At 45.4% G+C, this 13,599-nt stretch overlaps 1 protein-coding gene across 4 annotated transcripts in view; it reads right to left on the minus strand.

Annotated features, from left to right (window-relative positions):
* Positions 1-6,303: 6,303 nt before the first annotated feature.
* Positions 6,304-13,599, minus strand: part of SORT1 (sortilin 1) — a 60,107-nt gene continuing 52,811 nt past the window's right edge. For 2 of the 4 annotated variants that reach the window (XM_057725386.1, XM_057725376.1), the window contains exons 15-21: positions 12,592-12,781; positions 9,294-9,410; positions 8,570-8,678; positions 7,668-7,766; positions 7,018-7,124; positions 6,629-6,752; positions 6,304-6,420 (exon numbers count right to left, since the gene is read on the minus strand). In XM_057725386.1, the coding sequence (XP_057581369.1) occupies positions 6,406-6,420; positions 6,629-6,752; positions 7,018-7,124; positions 7,668-7,766; positions 8,570-8,678; positions 9,294-9,410; positions 12,592-12,781 (761 nt within the window). In that variant the 3' untranslated portion in view covers positions 6,304-6,405. The remainder of the gene's footprint in view (positions 6,421-6,628; positions 6,753-7,017; positions 7,125-7,667; positions 7,767-8,569; positions 8,679-9,293; positions 9,411-12,591; positions 12,782-13,599) is intronic. The other 2 variants (XM_057725403.1, XM_057725393.1) reach the window with 1 other exon arrangement.

The raw sequence follows: 13,599 nt of genomic DNA on the forward strand, positions 1-13,599 counted from the left end.
TGTAGCCGACTAAGTGCTCCATACATGTAAGCTATTTTTAGCTTGGGCCAATGCTTGCCCCTTTCAAAGCTTCCTTGCATATGAAATAAAGTACAAATAAAGTGAGAGGCAGCAGTGGTGGAGGGGAGAGCCAGTGGCATAAGGCCAGAGGACTCTGGGCTCTACTACTCACTCATTTGCTAGGTGACCCCGAGAAAATCACTTACTCTGAATCTTAGGTCCCTGGTCTGTGAAACAACGGATGATGATGCCACGACTGTGTTGAGGATAAAATGGTAAAAGTATATGAAAGTGGCCAGAGCACAGTAGGTGGTACATACTAAAGGTCCTATGTGATGTCTAGGCTCACCAGACCATCATTTACACGTTCTATGCTGTGCATCCGATCTGACTTCCTGTCACACTCTCACTTTCTCATCTCCAGAAGCTGGCATTCCCTCTGTGAATACACACACACACACACACACACACACACACACTTCTCTTTAAGTAGACTTTTACAGAGCAGTTTTAGGTTCATAGCAAAGCTGAGGGAAAAGTAGAGTTTCCACATTACCCCCCCCCCCCATTTTTTTTATGAAAACAAATGAGTAAGATTGAATGAATGAGCTCCTTACTCATTTTTCCCCTTTAGCCCTCAAATTGGGGGCAGTCAAAAGATCCTGGGAGCCTATGTTGCTTTCTTGGGGTGTGGGACAGAAGCCCAGAACTCATCTTTGCAACTTGTATAGGGACAGAGGGCCAGGGCAACCTGTAGACACATTTGGGGCCCAGGAAGCTGTTTATCAGAAGCTAGGATGGCTGAAGACGGTGACTGCGGAACTTGACCTCTAGGCTGGTGGTGAGAGGCTGCACTGTGCCATGTCAGGACTTGTGTAAAGGCCTCTCTGACCTACTTCTCTTGTCTGACCCAGCCAAAGCCCTTTCAAGTCCAGACAGTACATGAGGGGACTGATGAAATAACATTTCAAACGCCACCACTTATACCCCACTCAACCCATGCTTTGATAAGGAGATTGGCCCAGGCTTTTGGTCTTAGCTCCTTGTTGCAATTGAAGGTGTGAAAGAATTAAATAAAAAAGGCAGACTCCTAGGGTCTCATCCATTGGAAAGGCTAACTTAATAGATCTGGGTGGGATATGCATTTTAAAAAGCAACCTACTGATTCTGTTGCAGGAAGTCTTAGCACACTATGTTAGACAGAATTCCTGAAAATAAACCACCTTGGATAACCTCCTGGGGGAGGACTCTTCCAGCAGACATGGGTTCCTCAAGAGCAAGGTCTCTGCCTGGTCATCTTTAGACCATGACACCAGAGTAAGCATTCAATGGAAATACCCCCTAGGATGGCAGGCTGGGCCGTCATCAGGCTTGGCTAAAGGTTCAACGGGGGGCAGGCAGGAATCTCCCCTAAAAGAAATATTTCGGAGAGGAAAGTTGCAACTCTTTGAAGGTCCTTAAAAGAAATGGGTGAGGAAGGACTATGAGTAAGAGCAGCAGGAGAAACAGAAGAGGGGCAAATGGAAAAGTGCTGAAGGTAAACTCCTCAGTGTTGTCATCTGTCAAAACTGCTAAAAGAACATAATTCACAAGAGTAATGACATGTTGCTGTGTCCAGAAGGAGGAGTGCAGCAATTGAAACGGAGAAGCTGTACGGGGTGGGTCCGCCAGGCTTCCGATGAATAAGAACAAGAAAGCTGCTCTCATGAATACCCACGGGAGGTAGGTCTTTGTGAGCATAAAGAAGGAAAGAAGTCAGTAGTTTTTCCCATAAAGTACCTGATACCTTACATGCTATAAATGCATGGTCCTGGCTCTTTAACTGACTTACTCTCTGATTGCTGGAGTTTGATTTTTGAAGCTAGAGAACTGGAAAAGCTTTCATATTAACAAACTGTAGCTTAGTCATTTTAGTAGGTCAGGTAACAAAGTCCAGTCTGTTTTATTTCTAACCCAAATATTGCAAATATACAGAAAATTACTAGTACAAAGTTAAACACATCCAGATTTATTTACACAATGCTAAAGAAATTTGAGTTTTATTTCCATTTTGTGGAATTTTATTCTGGGGTCTGGCTTTGTTGTGTAACTGACATAGGTCATTGAAACTTGATTATCCCACCTCACATGCAATTTTCTGTCCCAAGGGAACAGAAAACTTGGGTTTTTAGCGCACATGCAGTAATGATCTTAATACTGCTTTACAGTTTAGTAGGAAGGCAGCTGTCTGACAGCCTGGGGTGGAGGCAGAGAAGTTACAGAACACGGAGGGATCACATGCTCAGATAGGGAACAAGAGACAAGAGAGGGTTGGACAACAGGCACACGGGGACCCTGAGCGTTTCTGTGCACGAGGATACGGAGGGGACCATCAAACCCCTCCTCCCTAGACGTCCAAACACAGGAGGTGGGCAGAATCATCAGGAACTTTCAAGTCACCTGACCACGAACTGAGGGCATGCAGAGGATGAGAACTGCATTAAAGATTTGGGACATATCAATAAATCATTAACATGTACACTATACAGTTTATATATGTATATATGTACACACACATATATATAGAAAGGTACAGATTAGTTTATGTCATTCTATATAAACAAGGATGCTTACGAATGTACCGGTGTGAAAAAATGCGTACAGTAAGTTGTTGAAGACAATTTCTAATTAATGTTCTGATTCTTTCTGTTATAACACAAAGTAGCCAAGAAATCAACATGTTCCTGCTATTTCAATCATCCTCCCTGAGGGTGAGGCCTCGGCTCTGCTAGGGCAGGAGGGTGCTCCCAGAGCTGGCTGAGCTGGACGAATTGGCGGCAGGTGAACAGGAAGTCTGGCACCTGCCGAGTGCCAGTGCTGAAAGTCTGGCCCTCCCTATCCCTCCATCACGTGGCAAATCTTTAACTTTGGTTTTTGTTCAAAAGACATGTAAGTCCATGTTTATTCTCCTGCTTGAGGGAAGGTAGTGGCAAAGTTGAAAAGCTGAATCTCTTCCTATTTTAGCAGTTCCAAGTATCCAGGCTTCATGTGGGGCAAGGGGGTGGTACCAACAATGAGCAGGGCGAGCCCGACGCCACTGCATATAGGAGCGGGGCTCTTTAAAGCTCTCCTAAAAGGAAAGAGAAAATCTCTCTACCTGAATCATTTGCCTAGAAAATAAATGACTAACGGCAGGCCAGTCCTGCCACCTGGGGCGGATGTGGGTGGCCCTGCACTCCTCTACCCTTGTACCATGATAAAGGCCACGGGAGAATCAGCAATGGTTTAAGAGCCAGCGGTGGCTAGCTCACTACTTATCTGTCAGGGATGAAATGCCAGCTTGGGCATGTAGAGGCCCAGAGGCAAACCTAAGAATGAGAAAGATACACACTGGAAAGCCTATTCAGAGGCAGACAGCAAATTCTAAGTTTTAGTTACCGCTAACCTATTAAATCTCCTGAGCCCAGCCTAGAACTGCCACAATCCTCCAAACACGTTCACTCTTCTAAGTGGCATTCCCATTCAATGAACAGCCTAGGTGTATGCATCCCTGGTCTCTGGTCTCACTAAAAACTGAAACCCCCTCAAGTCCAGAGAGCACAAAGGATGCTGAGCTCTCCACCTGGATTTCAGAGCTCAGATCGCTTTGGATGGTCTAATATGTTTAACCTACCTTACAAGACTAACTTCTATCGCTGAAATAATCTCTTTCGCTATCAAGCCTGAGATTTTACACAACTTTACTTTCAAAGATAACGCTCCTAACCTAACATCAGTAGGACAACTTAGAAATCTTTTTTTCTTAGAAGCTATCATGGATTTAGGCTGTTTTCCTTTCTGGCTGAGAGCATACACCTGTGAGCGAGCAGGCTGACACAGAAGGCTAACCAGCCAGGCTTGTTAGCAGTCCTCAAACCAACTGAGCTTGCTAGCCAGCCAGGGGTGGGAGGACAAGGAGAATGGAGATTCCATTCCTACACTCTCAAACAGTGACCCTCAATGAGGTGAGGGGCGGTTTCTAAACACATATTCAAAATTACCATTACTTATGTTTTCAGCCATGAAAAACTGGAGAATAAAATTTTCTATTTACTAAGGTGGCAAAAAAGTGCTAAATACTGCTGAAAGAAATGCCACTGATCTGTGTCTGAAAGAATATCAAGCCATCTACAAGAAAGCAGCCCTGCTGCAGGTGTTCAGCACTGGCATGCACCAAATCGTGTACCAGATCTGAAGACAACCACCCACACAGGGGCCTTGACAACTTCCTCCATTTTTGTACCTCAGCTTCATCTCTAATCTCACGAGAATGTTGTGAGGTTCAAATGACATAATGCAAGTGAAAAAGTGCTGTGAAAACTGCCAACTTCTACAGAAATCCCAGATATCATTATAGGCAAAGAGCCTTAATCTTATATGGTTAGAGAAGAATATTAACTTTCCTACATCTTAAAACCAATCAGAGAATTACCATATACTGGCACATCTACCCCAGTGGGTATATGCGGGGAGAAAAGGTGTATGGTGTAAGTAGGTCTTTTTCTGGGAATCAAATTCATTTTGGGCAGGAGGCGAGGGTGATCGGGACAAAAGCTGATACTTAATCATCTGTGAGCTGTTATATCTTTGGAATTACTTGCAATTTTAAAACCCTGCAAAAGGAATGAACTTTTCCTAAAAGACTAGTGTTCTCTGGCTCTAACAAATATTAACTCTCTTTACAAAAACTGCCCTAACTTTATAGCTCCCTGACTCATTTAATTTTATTGCAGTTTCAAAGTCTCTAAAATTCTCCATGCACTTCCTCCCCCACTTTCCCTACTGCTGTTAATCCATTCTGGTGAGGAGAGAACTTAGCCATCTGCTCACGCATTCTGACAAAAGTTAAATTGGCACATTTACTTTTTCCTGACTTTCTAGCCATAAAATGAACTAGCAGCAAAATGGCAGTTACCAAAGAATGTCCCAATCATAATTACTGGGAGAAACTGTGACCAGCACAGTAGGTACGCCAAGACTGAAAACATACTACTATATTCCTGTATAGCAAATAGTCAAGCTGTATTAAAACTAACGATTGCAGCTTTCCATCACTATTTGGCTACCCCGAATCCTCGCTACAGTTTCTAATTTATTTCATTTTTTAAAATGTCAAATGGAAAATTTTTAAAATTTTAAAATATGAGCTTAATGTATCACACAAAACGTCATCTACAATAGAAATGTGTTTTTCAGTTGGTTCAGCCAAATGCCAACAAAGTACTTGGCGAAGCCAGGAAAAAGGGCTGGGGAGGAGAGCCTGATAATAAAATTCTGACTTTTTTAAAAAAAGCCTACATCTGAAAACATGTCTAGTCATGGCTCCGTGTAGAGCAGCAACCTAAAAATAAGCAAATAGGCAGCCATCCCAGTGATTCAGCAAGGGGCCGGCACAGCAGGCAGGAGGGGTGCGGAAGACTGTGCCGTGCCTTCTCAGGGGCTGCGCCGCCCATGCCGCCACTGCTCTAGCGACAGGACCGCTTGGCCTGGGCACACAGCCCGGGCAAGGCTGAACCCAGCCTCGAGCAACTCCACTGGCACACACACAAAGCACGGCTTGAACGACCTCGGAAGAAGCAAGAATTTCTCCTTTAATAGGTGCTAAATCTAGTCAATTCTCTTCTGCTCCCTTCTTCCTGCCCCAAGTTAAAAATATGGCCCTTTAAGTTTTCCTGATTTAGTGTCTTGGAAGCACATGTAAGTTAGTTGCCAAAGGGCAATTAACAAGAGTATTGCCTAATTAAACAGGGGAAAAGAAAAATCACTGTGGCCTACGGTCCCTGAAAAAAAAAAAACAACAACAAAAAAACAAACCAACAAAAAGCAGGGATCTGTGTGAGGAGCTGGTGTGCAGTGTTCTTGGAGCGGGGCTGTCCCCAGATGGAGGAAGGCTGCCCAGGCTGTGCCAGTCATCGCAGCCTCTGTGCCCGTCTCTGCAGCTGCTTCGTGTTGCCAGCACAGCCCCGGGACGGCACCAAGCGCTTTGTGAGAGTGGATGCTGAAGCTGGCAGGTGCCCTGGGGCAGGCGCCATGCAAAACATGCAACAGTGGGGTTAGTGAAAAGTTCCCTTCAATTCCATTTCATTTCCCTTAAAAAACAAAATCAAAACCAAAAAGGGCCCGTACCCTGCAAAAAGACAGAACTTGAGATGAAAAGTTGAAGAATTAAAAATTTTCCCTCTCTTCTCAGAGCCAACTGTCAGAGTATTTAGGGTCCCCACCCCCCCCCCCATTTCTTTAGTGTAGGTCCTTTTGGCTTTGACGGAAGCAGCAGAAACAGCTGGGTCCCGTGCAATGGGAAATTTATTTCCCCAAGTTGGAGCCACAGGGAGTGTAAGAGGTACTGCGGTTCCATCATCCGTGCTTGGTCCCAGCTCCTTTGAGGAGCTATTCCAGGAGGTCCTGAAAAGACAGACATAGGCCATATTGTTTACAGACCAAAAAGATCCCTATTTTGAAAGCCATTACCTAATTTCTGGGCAGGCCAAGTCTCATAGTCGTTAAATTGCTCATAGTCTCCTTTGCTTCAATCATATCTTGATCATGAGTAAGAAAAGAATCACTCTTTTTAAAACTTTCTGGACCACCTGTCAAGAAGAAATAGTCTCACCTCATCTGAGTCATCATGGTAACCACTTTTATGAGTGTGGGAGGCTGTGTCCAAAGCATCCACACCATCCACCCCATTGGCCTCTGCATGCTGCTGGAGCACAGAGTATCGATGCACCAGGAACCTGTGGGTGGAAACCACCGTCAACCCTCACGGGGTGAGGAGGGGTGCCTTTCTTATAGGACTGTGGATTTTCCAAGTTTTATACATTCACAGAATGAGTCACATATATAGGAAGCACAGCCAGTAGCTGGCTTATGGAAAATGTAAGGAAAGATTTGGGCCTGATGTTTCAGAAACATCATTTCAACTAGCTGGTCATTGCCAGGGGCAGACTCAACCATCTGCCCTTGGCTGACTTTCTGGTTTGATTGACTTCCGTTCCTTACCTTCCCCCACAGACGTATTTCTTCACAATGAGCACTCCTGCTACGACTGTGACCAGCATCAATCCCACAGTGGCCAGGATAATTGGAACAGAATTTGACTTGGAATTCTTGATAAATTAAAACACAAACACAAACAATTTCCGGTGTGCATATTCTGGGACTGAATTCAAAGAGGCTGCTCATTCCCCCATTTCTACTCTGAATGATCTGCAGGATCTAGGCATCTGATGATGATGCTTTCCCAACCGCCCCAAGATGAACCATCTCAGTGCTACCAGCATAATGTCACAGCTGGCAAAGGGTAACCAGAAATTCAACTGCCTTGAAGCTGTCAGAATGGCGCAAACTCAGTGGCTTCAATATCCAAGTTACCCTGGAAGCCGGAGCAACTACCTAGATCAAATGGTAATTGTGACTGCTCCCCACTGTCAGTGTTTATAAATCTTGGAGCTTTTAAGGGTGAAGCAGGAAAGGGAGACTATGATAATAAGAGGGCTGAATGAATCTAAAACAGGGCCATTGCCTGGGAAGGAGCTGTGCCAGTGCTATGTCAGGCAGGCCATCCTATGACACCAAGATTTATTTTTTACTTAAGTTTTGGTATGTTTTTACAAATAAGCTTTCCATATCATTGTTTGAGTGTGACCTACCTGCTTCTGGGTGGGAGATAGGGAGTGTGTGTTTTCAATGTATCCAAGAGGAGGCGGAGCTGGATTCTGGGACAAGTTGTGTCCCTGTGGGCGGGAGTCCTGTGCAATCACACACACAAACACTCTGAGGACAGCCACCAGGAGTGCAGGGCAGGGATGTAGAGAAGGAGGAACTTGCCCCCGACAAGTACACACACCCACACATTTTTCTCCCACTGCCTTCTTAATCCCACCCCTGGTCAGGCCCTCATCCCTTAGAAGGTTAGATACGAGACTGCATACTGTCCACCTCTCAATTTCCAGATTAGGAACCAGGGGCCCACAGTTTACTGCCCCAAGTCACACTGCTGGGCCAGTGCTTCTTTATCAAGAGGTTTCCTCTTTACCGTATCCCCATATCCCAGCCAGATAATTCAGTGCTATAGATCTGCAATCAGCCCCAAAACTTGCTTCTAAATCAAAACCAGCCGCTTATTACCATAGTTCAGTTTTTCATTCTGAACACACTTGACGTGACTCAGCACAGAGATCCACCCTACCTACAGTCCAGTGCCCTTCCCTTCCACATGTGCAAAACTCCAGCCCTTTACAGCCGAACTTCTTGAGTCTTTTTCCTAAATGACTCTGAGCCTCAGAAACTTCCTCAGCCCTATGCTTCTAAGACTTGGAAAACCTTTACTGAATATCATTTTTTTCCCCAACAAAAAAGTTTTCAGTAGATGAGCTTATCGTTGGGTTATGTGACCATCCCTCATCCTGACAGTTTCCTGTGTGAGGGAAGCTTGACACAAGTAGTCTGGCCACTTGTACTCAGTAATAAAGTTCTTGACACTGTAACTTTGACAACTCCTGGCAGAACTTGAAACCCCACTTGTATCTAAACCAGATCTACTTTAACATACCTGCTTTTCTGGACTCAAAAAGTTGCTTGTGCATTTCTTTTTCAAGTCTTTCACTTCTCGAACGGGATTTACTCCACCCTGGCATCTGTCTCCTGGAATTTTCCGGTACCTGAGAGGCAGAGAAAATTTGTTAACAGAATACAAGGATGTACTTCTGGATTCTTGCTTACCTCCTGAAAACAAGATTTTAAAAGCTGCAGAAAAAACTTTTGGTCTTTACACTATCCTTCAGGCCTTGGGGGAGATGTGCAGGGATATTCTGGGGATATTCTGTGTAGTTTCAGTCCTAGGACAGACCACGCATCCCTTGCCTTGCTACAGGGATGGGCCGCCTTTCTGCCTTAAGAGACCACGTCAAACAACTGTGACCAGGGAAAGCACATCCACGTGCTGTACGTAAACTGAGGAGGGACTGATTATCAGGGGAGGAGGCAGTGAGCCTTCTCCAGAGCAGCGCTCTCTACTGTGGTGGCTGTTTATGTTTCAATTAATTAAAGTTACTTCAGTTCACACACTAGTGTCAACAGCCACACAGGGTTAGGGGCGACTGTATCAGACACAGATCATAGAACATTTCCCCCATCACAGAAAGTTTTCTTAGATGGTATTTTTCCAGACTGCTTTCAGATATTGCTCAGAACTATGCGGAGAGACACATAGCTTCCTTGCTTTCACTCTGCACACTGGAGACTCAGTCCCGATTCAGGAGAAGCAGCCGTCTCACCCGTTCGTCGTCAGGTGCTCTTCTCTCCCATACAGACAAAACTCTAGGTCATGACCCTTCAGTTCTGGCTGTTCCACACACTTGGAGTCATTTTCTGGACGGAAGTAGCCAAAATCACTGTAAAAATCAGCAAATAAAGTATCTTTCAAAGTTGCTGAAAGACAGGAAGCGACTAGCAATGAAGGCTTCATGTGGGGCAGTGGATGGTTAATATTCCAGTCTTGGGTTGCCAGAAGGCAGCTAAGGAAGCCTGTGACATAGAAAGAGGTCTGTTTAGGGAAAAAAAGCACGTGGAGAGGCTTTAATTGAGGGAAAATAGCTTATGGATTGGGCCTGGTGGACTCAGGCCTCAGTAGCTAGGAGTCTCACAGAGACAGCTCAGGGATGCAGCCTGCAGCAGGTGGAGATACAGAGAAATAGTGCATCAGCAACAGATCTAAACTCAGGGACACTTAGCAATTCTTTTCTTTCTCTCTGAATAACTCACTGTATTATACCCGGTGGGGGGGTGGGCGGGGTACGTCAAACCTTTCCTGCCTTCCCCACTTCTGTGTCCCTCTTAGCTTCTTAGATGGTCCCCGTCGCCCATGTGAATACCTGTTCCTGCCCTGCATTCCATCCCATCTCTTCATAGCGCCACCCGTCTGCTCTCCTTTCTCTGCTTTCCCCAAAGAAATGACATGAGCGACCTTGGCCCCATCCTCCCTAGTGCCCCTGGGCGGGGGCTTTCTTCATGGACAGCGTGGGAGGGACCACCAGTCCCACTCACCCGGCAGCTTCTCCTCAGACTGCACCTGTCCTCTTCCTTCACCATCCTCTCTTTACTGGCCAAATTTCTTAAAAAATATTTTTTACTTGTTCTGTTTTACTCATTTACTTTTCATTTACTTTTTATTCTCTGCATTATGGCCTCAACCCCCTCTGCAACTTGGAAAATGAATGTCTGTGGCCTCCCAGGGCTCACCAGTCATCCAACGTAGGGGGCTTTCTCTGTCTCATTCACTGTGACCACCTGTTCTAGGGCACCTGGCACACTGCCGTGCCCCCACCCACTGCGGCCCTGGGAGCTTCTCTGGTCACTGCTTGTTCTGCTCTCTTCCTAACCCATACGTGCAGATGTTTTTCAAGATTCTATAATTCATTCTCTTACGCTGTATTTGCTCTCCCTTCGTGAGCTTAACTATTTGTTGCAACTAAAACTTCTAGGTTTTACCTCTCTTGAGCTCTAATCCTACATTTCCAAATACCTGCTGGGCACTGCCCCCTAAATCTGCTGACAGAACCTCAGATAAACAAAATGTTCAAAATACATCATGTTTCCTCCTTTGTGCCAGCCTCTCCTGTCACTTCCGTCATTTGTCCAGAACTCCTCTACAAAGCCTTCTCTGACCCACCTCCTTTCAGCTCTGGATGGAATAGTCTCTCCCTTCTCTAAATCCCTAAGGCACTAATCACCTTCTGTTTCAAACATAATTATGTGTATCTTACCAGAAAAGTTTATAATAAACTTCTGGTTATCACTTTGCACTGCCCTGTGCATGGCAAATATACAATGAGTATTTGGTGAATATACTTTGCTTGTACTTCAAGGCTTTCTGAAAATATTTAAGGGAAAGGGTAGGGAGAACAAAAGATACAGAAGAAACCACGTCTTCAATAGCACGGAGAAATTTCTGGCAAAAATTCTATGTGTTCAATCCAAAATTTCAGTTTCCATACCATTACCACCCACAAAGCACACATTTCTCAAGCACATGGGGTACCGTGTGCAGGCCCTGGGGCTGAACTGCGAGGTTCACATCCCAGCTCTGCCACGTGACGGCAAATTAGTCATGACCTCTCTGCACTCTCATTTCTCCCTTTGTGAAACGGAGATAACCACAGTACCTCTCTCACGGGGCTGCTGAGGTGAAGTGTAAATTGCTCAGGACAGTGCCTGGCACAGAGACAGCGCTCAAAAACGTCAGCTGCTATCATTATGACTCCGTGTTATCAAATACAATATGTGCTCAAAGAGTCTAGAGTTTAATGGTAGAACCAAAACGATACACAGTAATTAAAGTAAGTGCTGAAACAGCGGCACTGTGGGAGCCTAGATGAGGAAAAACTGGGGAAGGCTTTAAGAAGGCAGTATCTGAGCTAAGTATTAAAGGCCAAGTAGGAATTCACCAGGCTTGGGGGTCAAGCGGGGAATGCGGAAAGACTTTCCAAGCAGCATGCACAATGGCATGGAGCTCTGAAGAAGCACATGTCTGGAAGATAGTGGAAGCTCAGGTGATCGCGAGCCAGTCTGTGTGCAGTTAAGGATGGGAGATAGCCCTTCAGGGTCTGATGGTATCAACAAGCTCTAGCCCTATTACAATATCTAAGTGATCTGAGTGATATTTTCCCTTGTGGAAACAGAGAAGGAAGGACCCCTGGCCATTCCACATACAGATATGAGCCATGCAGGAGGAAACACACTGGGTCAGACTGGGGTTTGCTCAGTCCTATGTTCTCTGTCACCTGCAGCTGAGGAGGATACATCGTGGGAGGATAGGACTGCTATCTGCCTGCCTTCTTTTCCAAACCCACTTCTATCTCCTGTCAGTATCTTTTGCAGGTAACAAGTTCCATAAGATTAGTGCCTGTGATGTGAAGCAGTTCCTCTCATTTGCCACGTTACCTTCCTTAGGCCACCTAGGGACTCCCTTACCCCTGTATAATCAACTAACCCTGTGCCAGCCAAGTAACTAATCCTTAAGCCCGCATGGTCCTGAACTCTAGGGAGTCCACCTTGACGACCTCTAAGCCTTGATGGGACATACAGACCATACACACTGAGGTCACCTCCTCTCTCAGGACAGATCCACGTTCTCTCTGCCTTCAGTCCTGCAGACGACCCCAAACCTAGTGCCCTACCTGCTGAACCCAGGCTGTTAGGCTATTCGCTAAAGTCCAGTTTCCTCTTAGCTCCTGTACCACTTTTCTTGGTGTTTCTGTCTTATCACCTTCCCTCTCTCTACTTTTTTATTCTCATCCTCCATATATGCCTCTCTCCTTCCCACCATTGCCAAGTCAGGATTTCCAGGGGTTGTTGCTGGTACTGGCCAATAAGTAACTGTCTCATATGATAATGTTATCTGTCCAATTATTAACAACTCTGGTCCCCTTTCTCTATGCCTCAATTTCCTTAATAAGAAGCAACAGTTCTCCACTCTTGAGGAAGAAGGGGAAGAAAGGGTTTAAATATTTTTCAACTGCTTTTTGCCTCCTTCAGCACAGGAAATGGCTGACAGGGATCTGAGGGAGCTGATACCAGAGGAAGTCCTCCAGGGAGCAGGGACAGACGGACGGCTGCTTGGTCACAACATAGTCCCGACCATTTTGACAGACGGATGACTTGCGTAGCCGTAGGTACTGTTCCTTATAGCCTAAAATGCAGCCATCTCCATAATCTCCAGGGTCTGTGGAGTGAGCCAGCCATATCGTATAGTCCTTCTCTTCACCTAAAGGAAAGACAGGCTGTTCAGGAAACTGTATGGCCCAGAACCCACCTACATGGGGCAGCTGCCAGGCGATAGGAAGAAGGAGGAAAGTAGAGATGTCTGAGTCAACCTATTGCTTCACTTTGGAATTGCAGAAGAAAGTTACCATAGTGGAAGCCTACCAGCAGTTGGCCTTTTCTCACGCTGAGGGAGGAGGCTTTGCATCTCACGGCCCATTTGAGTTCTAGGAAAATCCTTATTTGTTTTGCAGTGGTAAGCTGGATGGAGAACCTCTAAGGTTCCTTCCAGACTGAGAGGTTGCTGTCTTTAAGTCTTGCACACCTGTGCCCTAGGTCAGCAGGAGCTGTCAGAGGTAAGCAACCAGATGTCTGCCTTTAGGACAAGATACCAATTAGCCAAAAGCACAGGTTTAATTTCACTATGCGTTAGTTTGCTTCAAACAAAGGGGAAACATACTTTCTAGACCTTCAACTCTTGCTGACTGGCTTTCAAATGAGGACTGTTGATGACAGTCAACCTGGCTTAGTGTGTCGTATCATTCGCTCCTGGAAAAATGACTTAAAGGCTGCGGCCTAAAGACTGTGGATTAGGTTTTTATCTTTTGGGATATGAAGACCAGCACAGAGTCTGTTAAAAAGCAAGTGCTTAACAGATCTTTTAATGATGTTAAACTTCAGGGACAACAGCAGAGCTGCCTGCTGGGGGGAAACTCATAAGCCAGCTCCTTTATAGCCTATTTAATGAATTTAGATCATAATGACTCTCTAGTTTTAAATCACTGAAACATTTTATAGAATAGTAAGGTCCAAACTGAGTGC

Source organism: Hippopotamus amphibius, chromosome 1 (assembly GCF_030028045.1).
Source record: "Hippopotamus amphibius kiboko isolate mHipAmp2 chromosome 1, mHipAmp2.hap2, whole genome shotgun sequence".
Classification (NCBI taxonomy): Eukaryota; Metazoa; Chordata; class Mammalia; order Artiodactyla; family Hippopotamidae; genus Hippopotamus; species Hippopotamus amphibius.